The following is a 22534-nucleotide window of genomic DNA, read 5'->3' on the forward strand; positions in this document are numbered from 1 at the left end:
TTTAAAAGCATTTATCTCTTCCCATCTCGTCTCGCTACTTTTAGAAACTATATGAAACTTAATTACTAACTTACTTACTTGTCTGATATGGTTACTACAACTGGCGATCGCGCAACGAGTCATAATTTTTCACTTAAAAACTTGCTCTAAAAAAATCCCTCAATACTCTGTGAATTACGATGTAACTCTGTACTCAATAATAATAAAAATTCACAGTGCTGTAAACAACCTTGTTCCCGCTCCTAAACGCAATTACAACACAATGCGTTATGGCTATTGCGGGCTACTGAGCGCTGGTTGGGTTCACTCTGACGTCAATGGCGCAGCTTGCTGCAGCAGATGCACCTCGAGATCCCTACCGTGTATTCTAGTATTCGTGATTACAATGACGAGCCAAAACATTAAAGATCACCAACCACCGGGAAACTGAATGCCGTCTCGTGGTGTTGTGGGCACGTGACGCGATAAGGGAACTATGTAGGCGGAACAGAGATCAATGCAGAATGATTCCAGCGGGCATAACGGGCCGCAAATAGGGAAATACAGGGTGTTTGTAAATGAATGGCGAGGTTTTAAAAATTAATAATACATCGATTTATTATTTTATATGAGCAAACATTACAGCATGAGCAGCGGCCGCCGGCCGCTGTGGCCGAGCGGTTCTATGTGCTTCAGTCTGGAACCGCGCTGCTGCTTCGGTCGCAGGTTCGAATCCTGCCACGTGCATGGATGTGTGTGATGTCCTTAGGTTAGTTAGGTTTAAGTAGTTCTAAGTCTAGGGGACTGATGACCTCAGATGTTAAGTCCTGTAGTGCTTAGAGCCAGAGCAGCGGCAACTGTCCAAGTTGTTGATGCCCTATTCGCTTTTCGCTTGTCATACTTGCTGTGCAGGTGTACCATCTGTTTCAAAGATGGCGTCGCAACATGAAAAGGTATTCTGTGTCCTCCGTTTAGAAGTGTCTGGATGTATGGCTACAGTGCAGCGTGAGTTTCGTGCTCGATTCAAGACAGACCCACCACACAAGAATAACATACACTGAGGTGACGAAAGTCATGAAATACCTCCTAATATCTTGTCGGACCTCTTTCTGCCTGGCGTAGTGCAGCAACTCGATGTGGCATGGACTCAACAAGTCGTTGGAAGTCATCTGCAGAAATATTGAGCGATGCTGTCTCTATAGATGTCCATTAGTGCGAAAGTGATACTGGCGCAGGATTTTTGGCACGTACTGACCTCTCGATTATACCCCATACATGTTTGATGGGATTCATGTCGGGCGATCTGGGTGACCGTATCACTCATTCAAAGTATCCAGACTGTTCTTCAAACAACTCGCGAACAACTGTGGCCCAGTGTTATGGCGCATTGCCATCTATAAAAAATACTTTTGTTGAAACTTCCTGGCAGATGAAAACTGTGTGCCCGACCGAGACTCGAACTCGGGACCTTTGCCTTTCGCGGGCAAGTGCTCTACCAACTGAGCTACCTTGCAGTTCTGCAAGGTTCGCAGGAGAGCTTCTGTAAAGTTTGGAAGGTAGGAGACGAGGTACTGGCAGAAGTAAAGCTGTGAGTACCGGGCGTGAGTCGTGCTTCGGTAGCTCAGTTGGTAGAGCACTTGCCCGCGAAAGGCAAAGGTCCCGAGTTCGAGTCTCGGTCGGGCACACAGTTTTAATCTGCCAGAAAGTTTCGTATCAGCGCACACTCCGCTGCAGAGTGAAAATCTCATTCTGGAAACATCCCCCAGGCTGTGGCTAAGCCATGTCTCCGCAATATCCTTTCTTTCAGGAGTGCTAGTTCTGCAAGGTTCGCAGGAGAGCTTCTGTAAAGTTTGGAAGGTAGGAGACGAGGTACTGGCAGAAGTAAAGCTGTGAGTACCGGGCGTGAGTCGTGCTTCGGTAGCTCAGTTGGTAGAGCACTTGCCCGCGGAGGCAAAGGTCCCGAGTTCGAGTCTCGGTCGGGCACACAGTTTTAATCTGCCAGGAAGTTTCATATTAGCGCACACTCCGCTGCAGAGTGAAAATCTCATTCTGGAAACATCCCCCAGGCTGTGGCTAAGCCATGTCTCCGCAATATCCTTTCTTTCAGGAGTGCTAGTTCTGCAAGGTTCGCAGGAGAGCTTCTGTAAAGTTTGGAAGGTAGGAGACGAGGTACTGGCAGAAGTAAAGCTGTGAGTACCGGGCGTGAGTCGTGCTTCGGTAGCTCAGTTGGTAGAGCACTTGCCCGCGAAAGGCAAAGGTCCCGAGTTCGAGTCTCGGTCGGGCACACAGTTTTAATCTGCCAGGAAGTTTCATATTAGCGCACACTCCGCTGCAGAGTGAAAATCTCATTCTGGAAACATCCCCCAGGCTGTGGCTAAGCCATGTCTCCGCAATATCCTTTCTTTCAGGAGTGCTAGTTCTGCAAGGTTCGCAGGAGAGCTTCTGTAAAGTTTGGAAGGTAGGAGACGAAAATCTCATTCTGGAATTCTTTTGTTGTTTGGGAACATGAAGTCCACGAATGGCTGCAAATGGTCCCCAAGTAGCTGAAACATAACCATGTCATGTCAGTGATCGGTTCTGTTGGACCAAAGGACCAAATCCATTACATGTAAACGCAGTCCACACCATTATGCAACCTCCACCAGCCTGCACAGTGCCTTGTTGACAACTTGGATCCATGGCTTTGTGGGTTCTCCGCCACACTCAACCCACACCATCAGCTCTTATGAACTGAAATCGGCACTCATCTGACCAGGCCACGGTTTTCCAGTTGTCTAGGGTCCATCCGATATGATCACGAGCCCTGGAGGGGCATTGCAGGCGATTTTGTGCTGTTAGCAAAGGCACTAGCGTTCGTCGTCTGCTCGCTATAGCCCTTTGAACGCCAAATCTCGACCCACTGTCCTAACGGATACGTTCGTTGTATGTCCCACGTTTATTTCTGCGGGTACTTCACACAGTTTTGCTTGTCTGTTATCACTGAAAACTCTAGTCAAACACCACTATTCTTGGTCGTTAATTGAAGGCCGTCGACCACTGCTTTGTCCATGGTGAGATGTAATGCCTGAAATGTGTTTTTTTTTCGTACACTCTTGACACTGTGGATATCGAAATATTGAATTTCCTAAGGATTTCCGAAATGGAATGTCTCTTGCGTCTAGCTCCATCTACCATTCCGCTTTCAAGGTCTGTTAATTCGCGTCGTGCAGCCATAATCACGTCGGAAACCTTTTCACATGAATCGCCTGAGTGCAAACGAAAACGTCGCCAATGCACTGCGTTTTTATACCTTGTGTATGCGGTACTACCGCCGTCTGTATACGGCGCAGCGTCTGTTTCCAAGATGGCGTCGCAACAGGAAAAGTTCTTCTGTGTGCTCCGTTTCGAGTGTCAAAATGTGTGGTTACAGTGCAGCATGAGTTTTGTGCACGGTATAGGAAAGACCCACCTCACAAAAACAACATTGGCAGGTGGTACGGACCGTTTGTGGAAACCGGATGCCTTTATAAGGGGAAGCTTGTCATGTCGAATGTCTGATGAAAGCTTCGCAAGTCACTCAGTAAATCAAGCAGCGAATTGTTCATGCCAAAGATTACGGTGTGGTAGGTGTTGCGTAAGAGGCTGTGTTTCAGGCCGTAGAAAGAGGGATTAGTGCAGGCTCATACACCAATAAACAGAGAGAAAAGCCTTGACTTTTGTAAGGAGGTGCAGCTAGAAATGGAGGACACTGGTTTTTTTTTTTTTTTTTTTTTTTAGAGAGACTCATCTTCCTATGCAAGTGTCAAGGTGAATCCACATAATATCCGTATCTGGGGAAGCGATAAACCACATTCGCTGATACGGCATCATCGTGATTCTCCAAAAGTGAAGTTTTCTGAACGGTGTCGCGCGAGAAATTGAACGGCCCATTTTTCCTTGAACAACGAACGGCGACGGGGAACTCATTTCGTGACGCGTTGGAAACCTAGTTGCCGGCTCTGCTGAACACTAGTTATGATGATTACATTTTGCAACTGGATGGTGCTGCGCCTCATTTTCACAGGAATGTACTAGGGTTTCTTAACCGCGTTCCTCACCAGCGCTGAATAGAACTTGCTGCAACGGCAGACACCAACCCTCTCGCCTGGCTACCCCATTAGACGGATTTAGCACCCTCCGATTTCTGCCTACGGGGGTTTCTGAAAGCCCGAGTTCATGTACCACCAGTGCCCGTATCACTTGAGGAAGTGTGTGACATGGTAAAACATGCACTGCAGACCATCACAGATGGCGCGGTGTACCGGGTATGGGAAGAGTTTGGTTAACGTGTAGATGTGTGTCGTGTGGACAAGGGTATACATATTGAAGGATGGTGATTAATGCATCAAAAACTTGGACGCTTGGCGCTACTTAAATTGCAAGGTTTGCCCATATAAAGAAATGAAAAGATTTATAATTAATTTTTAAAACCGCACCATACATTTATAAACGCCCTGTACACTGGCATGAGACTTTGACAGAGGGCAGAGTTTTATTGTCTGACAACTGGGAACAATCATCTCGCAAACGGTGGAGCTAGTCGGCTGTTTTCACACTGCTGACGTGCACACCCAAGTATTACAGGCACGCCGTTCGGCGCACATAGGGCCCCGCAGCAAATGACCCACGAGTGTTCATACACTGACGTGACCGAAGTCATGGGATAGCGGAGCTGTCATTTCTAATCAGGCGAGCCATCGGAAAAGATTTCTGACGTGATTATGGGCGCACGATGGGGATTAACAGACTTTGAATGCGGAATGTTGGTTGGAGCTAGACGCATGGGATATTCCATTCCGTTCAACAGATCTTCCATGTCCTTTGCTGTCTCTGACACAATTACCATGTCAAGGGGCCTCAAACTTTTTGTTTCTTCTCCCTAAACTTTAATTCCTACTGCAAATTTTTCTTTGGTTTCCTTTACTCCTTGCTCATTGTACAGACTGAATAACATCCGGGATACGCTGCAACACCGTCTCACTCCCTTCTCAACCACTGCTTCCCTTTCATGCCCTTCGACACTTGCAACTGCCATCTGGTTTCTGTACAAGTTGTAAACAACCTTTGGCTCCCTATATTTTACCTCTGCTATCTTCAGAATGTCTAAGAGTGTATTCCACTCAACATTGTCGCTTTCTGTAAGTCCAAAAATGTTTTCCCCGACGCCGGCTTGTATTAGTTTTTCCATTCTGCTGTATATAATTTGTGTTAGAATTATGCAACCATAACTTATTAAACTGATAGGTCGGTGATATTCACACCTGCGAATCCAAAGGGCATTTTTTCTGTCTCATATACCTTGAACACCAGGTGGAATAGCTTGTCACAATGGGCTCTCCGAAGCATCCCTAATCCTGAAAAAGAGAAGGCCTCACACATGGCTAATCGATTCGGCTCACCTTTGGAAGGTCGCTTGTATACAACCTAAAAAGAAGGACTGTAAGATATTTTGGTTCAACAGCCCGCCCTACGCTCCCTTCCCCATTTTTGAGAAAACGGCATCTATAGTTCATGACCCGCAATGGACTCAGAACCGACGGCTCGACGTATAATTGAAAACTGAGCAGTTTTCATGAATATGTACGGGGTCTGCAAATGCATGTTTTCCTAGAAATCGAGGAAAGAAACTTTAGCGACCTTCACTTCTGTGCCCATAATGTACACCCTACTAAACTAAAGCGCCTCTTGCGTAGCGACCTAGGCATCTGGCTCAGAAGCAAAACCTGTATTTGACTCCACGTTGCATTCTGCGGTTTTTTTTTCCTTTTGCATTTTTTCCTACATAGGAACTGGTAGGAATCGGAGGACTAATAAGGTAAGTAAATCAATCTGACAAGGGAACCTCCCAATCGCACCCCCCTCAGATTTAGTTATAAGTTGGCACAGTGGATAGGCCTTGAAAAACTAAACACAGATCAATCGAGAAAACAGGAAGAAGTTGTGTGGAACTATGAAAAAAATTAGTAAAATATACAAACTGAGTAGTCCATGCGAACATAGGCAACATCAAGGAGAATATGAGCTCAGCAGCGCCGTGGTCCAGTGGTTAGCGTGAGTAGCTGCGAAACGGGAGGTACTTAGTTCAAGTCTTCCCCCGACTGGAAATTTTACTTTCTTTATTTTCGCAAAGTTATGATCTGTCCCTTCGTTCATTGACGTCTCTGTTCACTGTAATAAGTTTATTGTCTGTGTTTTGCGACTGCACCGCAAAACCGTGCGATTAGTAGACGAAAGGACGTGCCTCTCCAATGGTAACCGAAAACATTTGATCGCAAGGTCATAGGTCAACCGATTCCTCCACAGGAAAACACATCTGACATATTCTATACGACACTGGTGACGGCATGTGCGTCACATGACAGGAATATATTGTCGACCCACCTAACTTGTACACTTGGCGAATGGGTAAAAAGATTCTTCTACCTTGCCCGATTTAGGTTTTCTTGTGGATGTGATAATCACTCCCAAAAAAGTGATGAAAACATAAGAGTTTGTCACATAAACTGAAAATAAAAAATTAAACTTTTCACTCGAGGGAAGACTTGAACCTAGGACATCTCGTTCCGTAGCTGTTCCCGCTAACCACGGGACCACGGCGCTCCTTGACTCCCATTGTCCTTGATGTTGCCTATGTTCGCATGGACTACACAGTTTGTATATTTTACTAATTTTTTTCATAGTTCCACACAACTTCTTCCTGTTTTCTCGATTGATCTGTGCAGTTTTTCAAGGCCTATCCACTGTGCCAACTTATAACTAAATCTGAGGGGGGTGCGATGGGGAGGTTCCCTTGTGAGCACTATGGGACTTAACATCTGTGGTCATCAGTCCCCTAGAACTTAGAGCTACTTAAACCTAACTAACCTAAGGACATCACACACATCCATGCCCGAGGCAGTATTCAACATGCGACCGTAGCGGTCACGCAGTTCCAGATTGAAGCGCCTAGAATCGCACGGCCACACCGGCCGGCGTTAATCAATAAGTAATAACGTCAAAGTACGTAAGTAATTTTCTCAAACGACGTGGATTATTAAAGAATTAAAATGTGAAGCCTTGTTGTATGAAAAGAGTTTCAACTAAGGTCCCTGCGGAAACGAGCATTCGGCGCACGTTGTCGCATAACGGAGAAAAACACCCTTGTTTCAGCTGGTACTGTACACAAAGTATCGCATTCACAAACGGCTCAATATTCCAGCATATCGTCTGGAAAATTGTTGCGTAAAGTTGTCCCGTACCTATAAGAAACTAATGACTAATTTGGTCCACAGAATGTAGAAGAGGTCAGTCGTTTAATCGAATTGTTCAAAAATGTTTACTGCATTTACTCCAAATCCGCGAAATAGAAGAATTCAAATTACAAAACATATCTTGAGAAAATTTTGAAACCATACATTGGTGATAAAAGTTTCGCTGAATTGGATTCCTCAGCTAGATAATTTAACACCGTCATGTATGACAGCAAGTTTAAATGACGAGGGATAATCGACTTGCACGGTAGAAGTAATGCCGCCAAACTGCACGTCTATATGCCACACATGCGAGTTTATTTTTATCACCAAGTTAAGAACTTTATCTCGAGGCTTCAAAATTACAATCTACTTCTGGAAACCCAGCGAGAATTGCACAACCGAGCGGATACAATAAATAGTCAAAACCTAATTCATGTTTAACTTTCAGCACAGATTTTTCAAAAAATGTTGTCGTGTGCGTGGTATGCATCGAAATTAATTCCTGAAAAAGTAGTATTTTTAAATGTAAGCTTAAGTTTGTTTTCCTCTGATCTTTGGAAGTAAAATTTGGAAATTTGTGGTACGTTCTTATGGGACCAAACTGTTTAGGTCATCGGTCCCTAGGCTTACACAACACTTAATCTAAATTAAACTAACTAATGCCAAGGACAACACACATACATACACACACACACACACACACACACACACACACACACACACACACACACACACACACACACACACACACACACACACACATGCACGAGGGAGGACTAGAACCTCTCCGACGGGGGGAGCCGCGTGAATCGTGGCAGGTGGCCTTAAACCTAGCAGCTCTTCGCAACTAACGAAGTAGAGACGCGAAGGTAGCATTCGTTAGATGTCCTTGGTGCTGCGAGTATATTTTCTACGAATGTTCAATATGACAGTTACTATCCACCTAGTTGTTCGAAGGAAACTGAAGACATATAACAGAGTGAGTGAAAGAACCATTGATGATAATTAAATCTTTAATTCGTTACTAATCCAAGTGGTTCGACAAATTTATTTGCCTACCTTGTACCTATTCCCTATTGCTTTGCTCATCTTTTTAATCCTGCTGTCCATACCAATTTCGAAACGGATAAAATACAGATAATAAAGCTGCAGAATTAACTAGGCTGGACTAAGAAAAAGGCGAAACGCGTGTGCGAAAAATAAATTACAGTCGATCTCTAGGAAAATATGAACTTTCCAACCCCATATATGTCGATGAAAAATGCTCAGTTTTCAATTATCTGTCGACCCCGACAACTGAGAGTCGATTGCAGGTCCTGAACTTTAGGGGTAGTTTTCTCAATAAAAGGAGAGTTGTTCATCCAAAATACCGGGTGACTCAAGAAGAAAGAATAGCTTTCAATTGCGTATTACGAACTGTAAAACATATAAACACATTGCGCAAGTAACTGGATAGAGGAAGGTTCAAAATTTTGACCCACCTATGCTGCTTGTTGGTAGCAACATGGCGACTGCACCACAAGAAAAATCATTTTGTGTGTTGGAATTGGCTCTGAGCACTATGGGACTCAACTTCTGAGGTCATTAGTCCCCTAGAACTTAGAACTAATTAAACCTAACTAACCTAAGGACATCACACACATCCATGCCCGAGGCAGGATTCGAACCTGCGACCGTAGCGGTCTCGCGGTTCCAGACTGCAGCGCCTAGAAACGCACGGCCACTTGGGCCGGCCTGTGTTGGAATTTGTGCGAAGTCAATCCATTGTTCAAGTAGAACGAGTCAATACAATATTGAAGTGAAACGTGCATTCCGCCGTAGGTTCAGCCTCTCCACAAGCAGATTTATGGCTGGCCTACAGAATTCTTGGAAGATGGCTGCACATGGGAAGGGAAGAGCTCTGGTCGCCACGCACGTCTGATAAAAATGTCGAGCATATCCGAGATGCTTTCGCACGGAGCCCTCGGAAGTCCACGAGACGGGCCGGCCAGTAACATCAATTTCATCAAATGACGGTGTGGGGTGTTCTGAAACGATGCCTGCATATGAAGCCTTAGAAGTTGCAGTTAGTGCAGCAGTTACGATCCGGCAACCATAACAGAAGCTACGAATTTTGCATTTCGGTTGTGAGGTAACGAGCGAGTTGTGGCGCCCTGGAAACAGTCTAAAACCGTCGGCACACGGACCGTGCTGTCGAACTCTAACGTGGAGCGTGCCAAGTTCAACGTACTGCTCAACGCTCAGGAACGATGCGACTTGTGCATACGGTACGTGGGCCGCAACGTGGTATACGCGATCGCAACGCACTCCAGCGGCAGTTGAGGGATGCTTCTAGTTCGTAATCACACTGTTTACTCAACGGGCGCTCGTAAAATTCCCATGCTAGCTCTATTAAAACGCACGTTTCCTCCATCGACCACGAAAAGGAAAGTACCATATCCAATCAATAAGGACAAGGCTTATATTCAAGTAGCGCAAGCTGTCCTGTAGATTAAGTCAATCGAACAAAGTCACCCCTCAAAAAGAGGTGAACTTATATTTATATAACATCAAATATTATAATGTATACCTATATTAAACAAATAATAAAGTATCAGAACCTAATAAAAACGCGAATGTTAGGAAAAAAATTCGATAGTGTCAAGCACCGAATTACCGTCCACACATACAACTGCATTTAGGACCGTGACGCTAGTCATTACGCTAAACTAACAACTCGCCCTCTTTATCAAATCATATTACGTTACTCCGTGCTGAAAACCTTAATCGTAGATATGTTACTAGTAAAAAATTTAAATATAACAACTTGTACCAAGAACAATGCGTTTTGGGTGGATCTTCAGTGTGTCGCTGCCTTCAAATAGCCTACTCTCATAATATGCAAGTTACAATAATTCTTTTGGCACGAATATGTTTCTCATTATTTTATTGGAACGAATCACACAGTTAACAACGGGTTTTCTAGTGATTCTCAATTTGCTGGTGCTCAGAAACGGCATATATACCTATAGGCTTGAAATGAATTCCAATATGGCGCCTCACAACTCTGTACTGAAGGGAGATGGCGTGCGTTTGACGTAGGTGGCGTTGTGCCATCACATTGGTCAACGCTCAGAATGTCTGACATGCCAGATACTGCTCTGCACGTTCGGAAAGACTCCCGAACGTGCTATTCCACGCTATGACGTCAGAAACTCGGCACGCTCAACGCTCAAGGTTCGGATGCACGGTCCGTGTGCCGACGGCTTAAGTTCGGAGTTGGCGTGGCCGCACGGGCCGCTCGGCGGGCTCGGGCCGCTCGGCAAGCCAACCACGTAGTGCTGGACGTTGGCGGAAGCAAGAGGGGTCCAGCCCGAGCACGTGGCTGGGAATTCCGTGGAGACGCTGTGTAGACGAAAGAGACTTGTATGCTCAGAGTGCCAAAGATGGTGGACTTTGTGAAACCATCACGGCAGACATTTCATTGTTCGTATAGAAAATAATAGTAGCCAGATGAATCATGATACCTCAAAAAGAAACATATTCATTACCATTATTTGCACGACGATTCTGATGGTGTAATCAGATTTTCTATATCCTTAAAGTTCAGTATCTGACGATAAATTATACAAGTAACACACAGCAACGAATTTCCAAAATCTAAACGGTTCATCCGATTTTGTCGATCGACGAGTCTTTAGAAAGCTATTAGAGTAAACCCAAATTGGTATAAATTACAGGTATGTAACTTGAATGGTACATGAGTTATTGAAGGTCAAAGTGACCGATTACTGTCGATAGTGCCAGGCCATAAGTTCTCCACAGTTACACGAAAAAATGGTAGCAGCGTGCTTATAAATATATGTATTCATCTATGTCTCTGTTTATATCCGATATATACTATTCATGAAGAAATTGGCTAAATATTTACTGTGTTTTAGAAAGCACAGAGACATTAGGCTACTGGCCTACCTTTTGTTCTATTCCTTTGATATATATTTATTTAATTTGTTTATATATCTAATAATATGTGTTGGAGCGTGTTTATGGTCCAGCTGTAGGAATATTTATTTAATTTCAAATTATTTAAATGTAAATCCAATATTTCGAATATGTTTCATTATGATTGTGAGTGTGCGTTGGCTTGAAGACAGGGCGGGAGCGCTCTAGCCAATCACAGCGCTCGTGAATGGGGAGACTGGATGGAAGTGGGAGAACAGTACGGGACAGGACATAGAGAGTCGGGGGACAGTACGGCGAGGGACGTACAGTCGCAAAAGAGAGGGTTCAAATGGCTCTGAGCACTATGGGACTCAACTTCTGAGGTCATTAGTCCCCTAGAACTTAGAACTACTTAAACCTAACTAACCTAAGGACGACACACACATCCATACCCGAGGCAGGATTCGAACCTGCGACCGTAGCGGTCTCGCGGTTCCAGACTGCAGCGCCTAGAACCACACGGCCACTTCGGCCGACCGCGAGAGAGACTTGGAGTGTGGAGTGGTTTGCGGGTGGTCGCGAGAGAGACTTCGGAGTGCGGACTTGTGAACTTGTGAGATTTCTGAGGTTTCTACAGTGAAGACGTAGTATGCTTTGAGAAGCGAATATCTCACGAACTATGTTGTCGTTCACAACTAATTACGTGCAGTAGAAATCTATTGTTTCCCTGTTATTTAACTTATATTTTATTTAATTGCTGGACCGTCAACACCAATAAGTGTCTTGCAGAAATATACCACATTCTCAAAAGTACTTCTACTATCTTACTCATCATATAAAGTCGTTAAGATAGCAACTGCAGATTTTATTTATTGCAATCTTTTATTTATAAATTTCTACGTTACATTCGCGATTGCCGAGTGATAGGAACCTTCGACCATTCGATTCATGTGTATACGAGGGGGAACCCAAAAGAAACCGGACTCCGAGGGCGCTGCCACTCGTAGACGTAGTGCAGGGTTCTCACGCTAGAATGATGGTGTTAGTAGAGACCGTCATGAAACAGCTGTTCAGACGGCGTCAGTGTAGAACTGAACGTGCAAGTGTGGTATTGTGTTTCTGACTGTTGACGGGTTACCTCTGCGAAGTCGTTATGGCAACTTTAAAAGAACAAAGAGAGTGTGTGTGAAATTTTGTTTCCTGCTTAAAAAACTGCAACGGAGACACACCAGATGCTTCAGGAAGCTTTCCAGGAGGGCGCTATGAGCTGCACACAGGTTTTCGAGTGGTTTGGGCGCTTTAAACGTGGTGAGATGTGTGTTGAAGACCAAGCTTGTTCTGGACGCCCTTCAACATCGCGAAATGAAGAGAACATTGAAAAGGTCCGCCAAAAGATCACCGAGGATCGTCGCCAAACGATCGACCAAATTTCAGCAGAGACAGGAATTAGTTGGAGCTCGTGCCAGCGGATTTTGAGTGAGGATTTGCACATGAGACGTTTTGCTGCTAAATTTGTTCCGCGCCTTCTCACACAGGAGCAAAAAACCATCCGCATGAATGTGTGTCAGGACTTGAAAACAGAGACTGCACGTGATCCACACTTCTTGAACAAAGTCATTACAGGGGATGAGAGTTGGTGTTACGGGTATGACCCAGAAACCAAGCAAGCGTCAAGCCAGTGGAGGACTCCCAACTCTCCCAGACCAAAAAAAGCAAGTCAAGTGAGGTCAAATGTGAAGACGATGATCATTGTCTTTTTGATGTTCGTGGAATTGTGCATCGGGAATTCGTATCCCCTGGCCAGACTGTTAACCAGCACTTTTACTTGGATGTTTTAAGGCGTCTGCGAGAGGATGCGAGGAGGAAACGCCCGGAACTTTGGCGATCAGGTGAGTGGTTTCTGCATCACGACAACGCTCCAGCACACACGGCCGGCCTTACGACTGACCCTCTATTTGGCATCTCAGAGGTGGTCTGTCGTTCCCCACGCTCCGTATTCACCGGACCTAGCCCCGTGCGACTTTTTCCTATTTCCACGAAAGAAAACAACGCTAATGGAAGCGTTATGACGATGTGGAGGCGGTAAAAACAGCTTCGCAAAGGACACTGGACAATATCAAACTTGAAGAGTTCAAACATGCTTCCAACAGTGGGAAAAGAGACTTGACAAGTGCATCGCATGTAATGGAGAGTATTTTGAAGGTGACTGAAGTAATTTTGTAAAAAGGTTCATCAATAATTTTTTTGTGACAACAATCCGGTTTCTTTTGGGTCCCCCCTCGTATTCATACTATATACTGTAGACTCAGTAGTATTTGGCTTGCAATGCGGCAGTTACGTATCCCAACCCCTAGACAACGACATCAGCCAAAACTTTTAATATTTCAAGTTTGAGTCTGAGGGTACGTAGTTAAGGGCCACCCCACATCACCTCTCATTTCATTAGCTTATTTGAAAGCCCGCACAGTACTCCAGGATATGGCAGAGGACACTTTTCCCGAACGACTCATCTTTTCAGAGGAATCGACGGTTCATCTATTGGTTAAAGTAAACCGCCGTAATGTAAGGATCTTTTTGTGTGTGGGGGGGAGGGGGGGATCACAAAATCTTGACGCAGTCGTCGAACATGTAACAGACTCACCGAAACAGAATGTGTTTTGTGCCGTTCCTGTTCACAAAGTTTATGGAGTTTTCTTTTATGCGGAGAAAACTGTCAAAGGAATGTCGTACCTGGACATGCTGCAAACTGGTTGTTTCCTCAACTTCACGAAGATTGCAACGATTCCATTTTTATGCATGATGGCGTCCCGCGTCACTTTCACCTTGAGTCGCGGCGTTATCTTAACAACATCATCTTACAACACTGGATTGAAAGAGGTGGAGAACGAGACCTTGTTCATTGCTTTTGGCCTCCCAGGTCACCAGACCTCACAGTTCGCGATTTTTTTTCTTACAACACTGAATTGGAAGAGGTGAAGAACAAGATCTTGTTCATTGCTTTTGGCCTCCCAGGTCACCAGACCTCACAGTTTACGATTTTTTTTTCTGTGGGTATACGTAAAAGACAGAATGTTTGTCCCACCTATGACAGCTACTCCTCAAGAGCTGAGAAATCGAATTGTTGAAGCTGTCGATTTAATAAACAGTGACTTGTTGATTCGTGTGTGGAATGAAATGAACTACCGTTCCGATGTTTCTCGAGCAATGGATGGTGCTCATGTCGAGTGTATGGTATAGCATCTGTCAGAACATAAGACGTTGACCATTCCTCTATCCAGTGACATACGCAATGTGTTTCTGTTTCTCATAGTTCCTCTGTAATACACAAAAAATGGTTCAAATGGCTCTGAGCACTATGCGACTTAACTTCTGAGGTCATTAGTCGCCTAGAACTTAGAACTAATTAAACCTAACTAACCTAAGGACATCACACACATCCATGCCCGAGGCAGGATTCGAACCTGCGACCGGAGCGGTCGCTCGGCTCCAGACCGTAGCGCCTAGAACCGCACGGCCACTACGACCGGCTGTAATATACAATTGAAATTTTCTTTCTGTTTGAATCATCCTGTGCAAGTTGGTTATAACTAAACTTTCACTACTTGAGAGGTCTCCCATAATAAAAGATTGATCGTAGGAGACTGAAACTGTGTGGAAACATTTGTAAGGAGATGAGGAAGAGAAATAATGAACAAACATTGAAAGAAATACATTTTAATTTCCACATGAGAGGGTAAAATTTGTTAATTGCATTCGTTCCATGTTTATATTCCTAAGTTTAATACTTCACTGACGACTTTGCCTTCCGACTTGGTCTTGATTGTGGTTTCGATGTGAAAATATTGCCTTCGGATTCACTTCCCTTGTATAGGCCTTCAATACAGGGTGGTGAGAAATGTGAAAAGCTTGTAAGAGTGTAGCAGGGTAGGTTGTGCTGAGAAATAACTGTTAAATTAGCCCATAAGGCCGTTGCGCGGGCAAATTCAAGCGGCCCGCCAGAGACCATATAGCGAAACGTGTCCTTCTTTGGATTCCTAAAATCGACCAGTAGAGCGATATAAAAAAAATCAGACATGGGACGATAGTAAGGATCGAACCCGAGCCAAGGGCTGAGCAGCCCCGTGCAATATCATCTACGTTGTGAGAACAATATTGCAGGACCTGTGTCCTTCAGAAGTGCGATGAAAAAACAGACACTGCGACGACTACAAGAGTTATGAAATACATGAAATGTATTCGCAGTTGCGAATACTGGCACATCACCTGTATAATGGAAATGACGACACTGAAAATCTATTCCGCACAGAGCCTCGAACCCATTTTTCACGCTTATCAGGAGCGGCCGCCTTACCATTAGGCTATCAGAGTACAAGTCATGGCCAGACCCTAACCTCCACATGTCGTAAAATATGTGTGTACAACCTTCACTCGCACGTTCATTGTATTTATACCCCCACAATGGAGACAATTTAATTGAAAGTTACTTGCCCGGCGTCGGCGGATAAATACGATGTTAGTGTTGCTCAGAAGTACGATGCAGTTTCCTTCTGACATGCATACATGCCCAAAGGAACAGACACTGCGGCGACTACAGCCGTTATGAAACACGTGAAACGTGTTCGCAGTTAGAATATGGACAACTTGGAAACGGGTCAATGTATCGAATTTTTTTCTTAACAATTATGTCTCAGCACAACCTACACTGCAACACATGTACTAGCTTCTCAGTCTGTTTCTGACCACTCTGTATATTGCGGCTTTTACTTAGCACTAGCACACTGTCTGAGCTCCTGAAATTCATATAGCTATTTCTCTTTTCTCCAAATCTTTGTTACATTCCCCTGTAGGCGTCTTCTATCTTTCCCCATGCGCGCTTTTAAAGTATTACATTTATCCCCTGCCCGTCCCAGCTTTGCCATTTTGCTCTTTGTCACTCTCATTTTTAGTTGTCTGTATTTTCTTTCGTCTTCTCTATTCACAGCATTTTTATATTTTCTCCTTTCATCAATTAAATGCATTATCTCCAATATCCGTACCGAATAAATATGCATGCTGCACAGTGAGGTGACAAAAGTCATGGGATACCAGTATGCTCATATAGAGAAGGCGGTAGTATGGCGTACACAAGGTATAAAAGGCGAGTGGACTGCCAGAGCTGTCATTTGTATTCAGGGGATTCATGTGAAAAGGTGTCAGATGTGAATTAACAGACTTTGAACGCGAAATGGTAGATGGAGATAGGCGCATCGGACATTCCATTTCGGAAATCGTTAGGGAATTCAATATTCCAAGGTCTAGTGTCGAGAGCGTGCCGACGGTACCAAATTTCAGACATTACCTCGCACCATGGACAATGGAGTGGCCAACGGCCCTCACTTAACGACCAAGAGCAGTGGCTTATGCGTAGAATTGAAGTGACAACGGACAATTAATTCTCTGTGAAATAATCGCAGAAACCAACGTGGGACGTACGAAGAACGTATCCTTTAGGACACTGCGGCGAAATATCGCGTTAATGGGCTAAGGCAGCAGACGACCGACGCGAGTTCCTTCGCTAACACCACGACATCGTCTGCAGCACCTCTTCTTGGCTCGTGACTATATCGGTTGTATCCTTGACGACTGGAAGACCGTGGCCTGGTCGGATGTGTCCCGATTTCAGTTCGTAAGAGCTGATGATAGCGTTCGGGTGTGGCGCAGATCCCACGAACCCATAGGCCAAAGGTCAACAAGGCGCTGTGTAACCTGGTGACAGCTCCTTAATGGCGTGAGCTGTGTTTACGTGGAATGGACTGGGTCCTCTCATCCAACTGAATCGATCATGGACCGGATGGTTATGTTTAACTACCTGAAGGCCATTTGCAGCCATTTATACACTTGAAGTTCCAAAATAACAATGATATTTTATAGATGACAATGTGCCGTGTCACCAGGCAACAGTTGTTTGCAATTGGTTCGAAGAATATTACGGACAATTCGAGCGAATGATTTGGCTAACCAGGTCGCTGGCGTGAATCCGATCGAACATTCTTCTTCTTTCTTGGCTCTACAGCTCATGATGAGCCTTGGCCTCTTCTATAATTTCCTTCCATTTCTCTCGGTCCTTTGCCAGTACTCTCCAGTTTCTATAGCCCATCTTCCTAAGGTCTTCGATTACTCCATCTTCCCATCTGGCTCTTGGTCGACCACGTCCTCTCTGCCCTCCTGGCTTTCCTTGTAATATACTTTTTGGTACTTCTGTACCATTCATGCGAGCCACATGTCCCGCCCACCTCAATCTGGATGATTTCACTATCCTTCTGATGGGTTGGTCTTTGTATATGATATACAACTCATGGTTGTATCTCCTCCTCCATCTTTCTCTTTCACAGATTGGGCCGATAATTCGTCGAAGTACCTTTCTTTCAACTGCATCCAGTGTTTCAATATCTTTAGTTGTTAATCTCCAGGCTTCAGAGGCATATGTAGGCTCTGGTCGTATAAGTGATTTATACATAGTTAATTTCGTGGTACGAGTCAGGAGCCTTGAGGATAGAAGTCTTGTTAGGGCAAAATAGGCTCTGTTGGCTAGTATTAATCTCTGCTTAATTTCATAGGAGGTATCATTTAGATGTGTAACTGTCGAGCCCATGTACTTGAAATGTTCAACTCTCTCAAATGTATAATTGCCCATTGATATTGCATTTGGCACATTTTCTCTATGTGCTTTCCAGCTGCCATAAATTTTGTTTTTTGTTCATTAATAATTAACCCCATGTTCCTACTGGCCTGTTCATGAGCTGTAAATGTCTCTTCCATTGCTTTTTGGGTTCTTGCTATTATATCTATGTCTTCTGCGTAGGCCAGTATCTGCGCTGATTTATAGATCATTCCCCTATTCAGAAGGTTTTCGTTTCTCATCACCTTCTCCAGGGCGGCATTAAAGAGAAGGCATGCCAACGCATCCCCTTGTCGCACTCCATTTTTAATAATCAATGTATTGGACATCTTTCCTCCTATTCTTACACTACCCTGTGTTTCGCTCATTGTCATTCTCACCAGCCTTACCAACTTTCTGGAGATTCCCAGTTCATCTAGAGCTTGATATAACTGCTCTCTATTCATGCTATCATAAGCTGCTTTGAAATCTATAAAGAGGTGACGCGTGCCAACTCCGTGTTCTTTTGTTTTTTCCAGGAATCCAATCGAACATTTGTGGGGCATAATCGAGAGCTCAGTTCGTGCACAAAATCTTGCACCGGCAACACTTTCGCAATTGAGGAAGGCTATAGAGGCGGCATGGCTCAGTATTTCTGCAGGGGACTTCCAATGACTTGAGTCCATGCTGCGTCGGGCTGCTCTACTGCAATGGGGTAAATTAGGTCAGACACAATATTAGGAGATATCCCATGGCTTCTGTCATCTCGGTGTGTGATGAGTGCAGGCAGATTAGATTAGATTAGTACTTGTTCCATAGATCATGAATACGACACTTCGTAATGATGTGGAACGTGTCAGATTAATAAAAGGTGTCTATACAAGATATTACATTAGACAAAATATTACATGACACTCAATAATTTTTTTGTGGAGGTTGGGAAATTACCCACTTACTATATCCAAAAATTCATCTAATGAGTAGAAGGAGTTGCCATTAAGAAATTCTTTTAATTTACTTTTAAATGCTATATGACTATGTGTCAGACTTTTGATGCTATTAGGTAAGTGACCAAAGACTTTTGTGGCAGCATAATTTACCCCCTTCTGAGCCAAAGTTAGATTTAACCTTGAGTAGTGAAGGTCATCCCTTTTCCTAGTGTTGTAGCCATGTACACTGCTATTACTTTTGAATTCGTTCGGACTGTTAATAACAAATTTCATAAGTGAATATATATATATTGTGAGGCTACAGTGAAGATTTCTAGCTCTTTAAATAAGTGTCTGCAGGATGATCTTGGATGAGCTCCAGCAATTATTCTGATTACACGCTTTTGTGCAATGAACACTCTTTTACTCAGTGATGAGTTACCCCAGAATATGTTGCCATACGAAAGCAGAGAATGAAAATAGGCGTGGTAAGCTAATTTACTGAGATGTATATCGCCAAAATTTGCTATGACCCTAATAGCATAAGTAGCTGAACTCAAACGTTTCAGCAGATCCTCAGTGTGTTTTTTCCAGTTCAACCCCTCATCAATGCATACACCTAGAAATTTTGAATATTCTACCTTAGCTACCGATTTCTGATCGAAGTCTATATTTATTAATGGGGTCATTCCATTTACTGTGTGGAACTGTATATACTGTGTTTTGTCAAAGTTTAATGAGAGCCCATTTGCAGAGAACCACTTAATGATTTTCTGAAAAATATGGTTTACAATTTCACCAGTTAATTCTTGTCTGTCGGGTGTGATAGCTATACTTGTATCATCGGCAAAAAGTACCAGTTTTGCATCTTCATGAATATAGAATGGCAAGTCATTAATATACGAGGGCCGTTCAGAAAGTAACCTCCGGTTGATTTAAAAAAATACACCAAGTTAAATAAAAATATTTTAATATATACATCTTACAACTACATCTTTGCACTATTTTTCTACATAGTCTCCATAGCGATTGAGGCACTTATCGTATCTCTTCACAAGCTTTGAAATTCCTTCTGCATAAAAATGACCCGCTTGTGCCTGGAGCCAGCCTGTGACCGCATCTTCGAGCTCTTCGTCGTCATCAAACCGCTGTGACCCGAGCCATTTCTTCAAATGCATGAAGAGGTGATAATCACTTGGCGCCAGGTCTGGGCTGTAAGGTGGATGGTTGATAACGTCCCACTTGAAGGACTCAAGAAAGGCCGTTGTTCTGCGAGCAGAGTGAGGACGGGCGTTATCGTGCAAAAAAAACGATACCGGAAGTCAGCATACCACGGCGTTTGTTCTGTATAGCCCGTCGTAACTTTATTGTTTCACAGTACACGTCTTGATTAATAGTCGTACCACGTTCCATGAATTCAACCAACAACACCCCTTTGGCATCCCAAAACACCGTTGCCATCAGTTTTCTGGGAGAAAAATCTTGCGAGGCTTTTCTTGGTTTGGTAGGCGAATTTGAATGTGCCCACATCTTTGATTGTTCTTTTGTCTCAGGGTTCACGTACTTAATCCAGGTTTCGTCACCGGTCACGATTCTGTTTAACAATGGTTCTCCTTCGTCCTCATAACGTGACAGAAAGTCTAATGCAGAGGCCATTCTTTGAGTTTTGTGGTGGTCGGTAAGAATTTTGGGCACCCATCGTGCACAGAACTTACGGTAACCCAATCTTGCTGTCACTATCTCGTACAAGAGAGTCTTAGAAATCTGTGGAAAACCAGTAGACAACTCCGACATTGAGAAACGTCGATTTTCACGAACTTTTGCATCAACTGTCTGAACGAGTTCGTCAGTCACCAATGATGGTCTACCACTCCTCTCTTCATCATGAACTTTTCTCGTCCACTTTTAAATAAACGTACCCATTCACAGGACAACTCCTTCACTCATAACTCTTGGTCCGTACACGGCACAAAGCTCACGATGAATAGCTGCTGCAGAATATCCTTTGGCTGTAAAAAACCTTATGACAGCACGCACTTCACATTTGGCGGGGTTTTCTATTGCAGCACACATTTCAAACTGCCACAAAAACTAAACTAGCGCAGGTACGACGTTCACTCGACCACGGCTTGATGCCGACTGACCTGTTGAGTGCGTGAACGCACAGATGGCGTCGCTACTCCCCCCACAACCCGCACTGTGACCAATCGGAGGTTACTTTCTGAACCGCCCTCGTATATTAAGAACAGCAGAGGACCCAAGACCGAACCTTGTGGCACCCCATTCTTGGTGGCGGCTACTCACGCAGAATGGTCCAGGGTCCGGAGATGGGCACGCCGACGTGTGGCGCCGGCCCGTTCCTCGTCATGCCCTGAGGCACGCCGTGCGCCGGTCCGGGCCCTACCGATTCGTAGCTCCTCTGCTGCACGCCGGCCATGGTGTAGCCGGGCGCGCGGTGACGTGTCGGGTCGTGGTCCTCCAGCCCCACCGTACCGGGCAGCGCGTACGCCGCCGGACCGGGGCCTGCAAGACACGTGACGTCAGCGGTAGACGGCTTCCTGCGGCTTCAGGCCGCAGGCCACACACTGGCGCGGACAGGTCGTCGGCTTCGATGTACACTAGCTGATCACAAGTATTCGGACACCCTTGTGTAATGCGGAAGTGACCACCAGAAATCACTTGAGGTGGACCTTCTAAACTCCATTCATCACAATAAACCTGTCCGCGGCTCGTGGACAGGGATTTTCTCTGCCTCGAGATGACTGGGTGTTGTGTGTCTTTCATCATCATTTCATCCTCATTCACTCGCAAGTCGCCGTACCGCCGAACCGCCCCGCGAGGGGTCTCCCGGCCACCAATGGCATAAGTCGTAAACGTTCCAATAGAAATAGAGAAGTCTATAAGAAACGCTGTGTACTACCTGCTGTGGGGGCGGGAAGTTTTTAAAGTGTCACAAGCCATCAGCACTCTTCCTAGAGAAAGAAAATGGCTCTGAGCACTATGGGACTCAACTTCTGAGATCATCAGTCCCCTAGAACTTAGGACTACTTAAACCTAACTAACCTAAGGACGTCACACACATTCATGCCCGAGGCAGTATTCGAACCTGCGAGCGTAGCGCCTAGAACCGCTCGGCCACTCTGGCCGGCATCCTAGAGAAGAAGGGGGGCTGGGTTTGATAGATGTCACAGCAAAATTCGCGGCACTGTTGCTCCATAGAGCACTAAAAATGGAGGACAGAAGTGTAGACTGTACCACGTCGTCTCTACTGAAGCAATACAGACCAGACTCCGAGGAAGCGCCGGTAGACGTCAGTCGAATACCCTTTAAGATGCGCTACCTGAAGCAAATAATAATGGACAGTAGCTACATCACATCCACCTTAGCAATCAAGGAGAAGAGAACAGCAGGGAAATTCTATCGCGCACTACGAGGTAAACAAAACAGAAGCAGAACAGAGACGAATCTTCCAGACCACGACTGGCCACAAGTCTGGAAGAATCTCTCCGAAAAAGCCATACCTCCAGAAGCTAGAGACACGTGGTACAAGGTCGTGCACAATACCATACCCACGAACGAGCGTCTAGCGCGCATCGGCATGCGCGAGTCGCCGCACTGCGAAGCGTGCAACGAGACTCACTCTCTGGAACACCGTTTCATATGTCCGACAAGTCAGGAGATATGGGAGACATGCAGAAAAATGGTGGCACATATGAACAGGGCGGACCACCAAACTATAGAAGTTTACAGCTCTCAAGGTCCCTGCTGCAAAATGTTTCCCACGACCCAAACGCGTCGCGACCATGTGGACGTTCGCG

The 22534-nt window shown here is 44.8% G+C and overlaps 1 protein-coding gene across 1 annotated transcript in view; it reads right to left on the bottom strand.

The window, feature by feature from the left end:
* The window catches only part of LOC126260364 (outer dense fiber protein 3-like), a 58812-nt gene extending 36496 nt beyond the window's left edge, over positions 1 to 22316 (bottom strand). The window contains exons 1-2 of the mRNA XM_049957692.1: positions 22238 to 22316; positions 21021 to 21239 (exon numbers count right to left, since the gene is read on the bottom strand). Coding sequence (XP_049813649.1) covers positions 21021 to 21239; positions 22238 to 22316 — 298 coding nt within the window. The remainder of the gene's footprint in view (positions 1 to 21020; positions 21240 to 22237) is intronic.
* Between the last annotated feature and the right edge of the window lie 218 nt (positions 22317 to 22534).

Source organism: Schistocerca nitens, chromosome 5, assembly GCF_023898315.1.
Source record: "Schistocerca nitens isolate TAMUIC-IGC-003100 chromosome 5, iqSchNite1.1, whole genome shotgun sequence".
Classification (NCBI taxonomy): Eukaryota; Metazoa; Arthropoda; class Insecta; order Orthoptera; family Acrididae; genus Schistocerca; species Schistocerca nitens.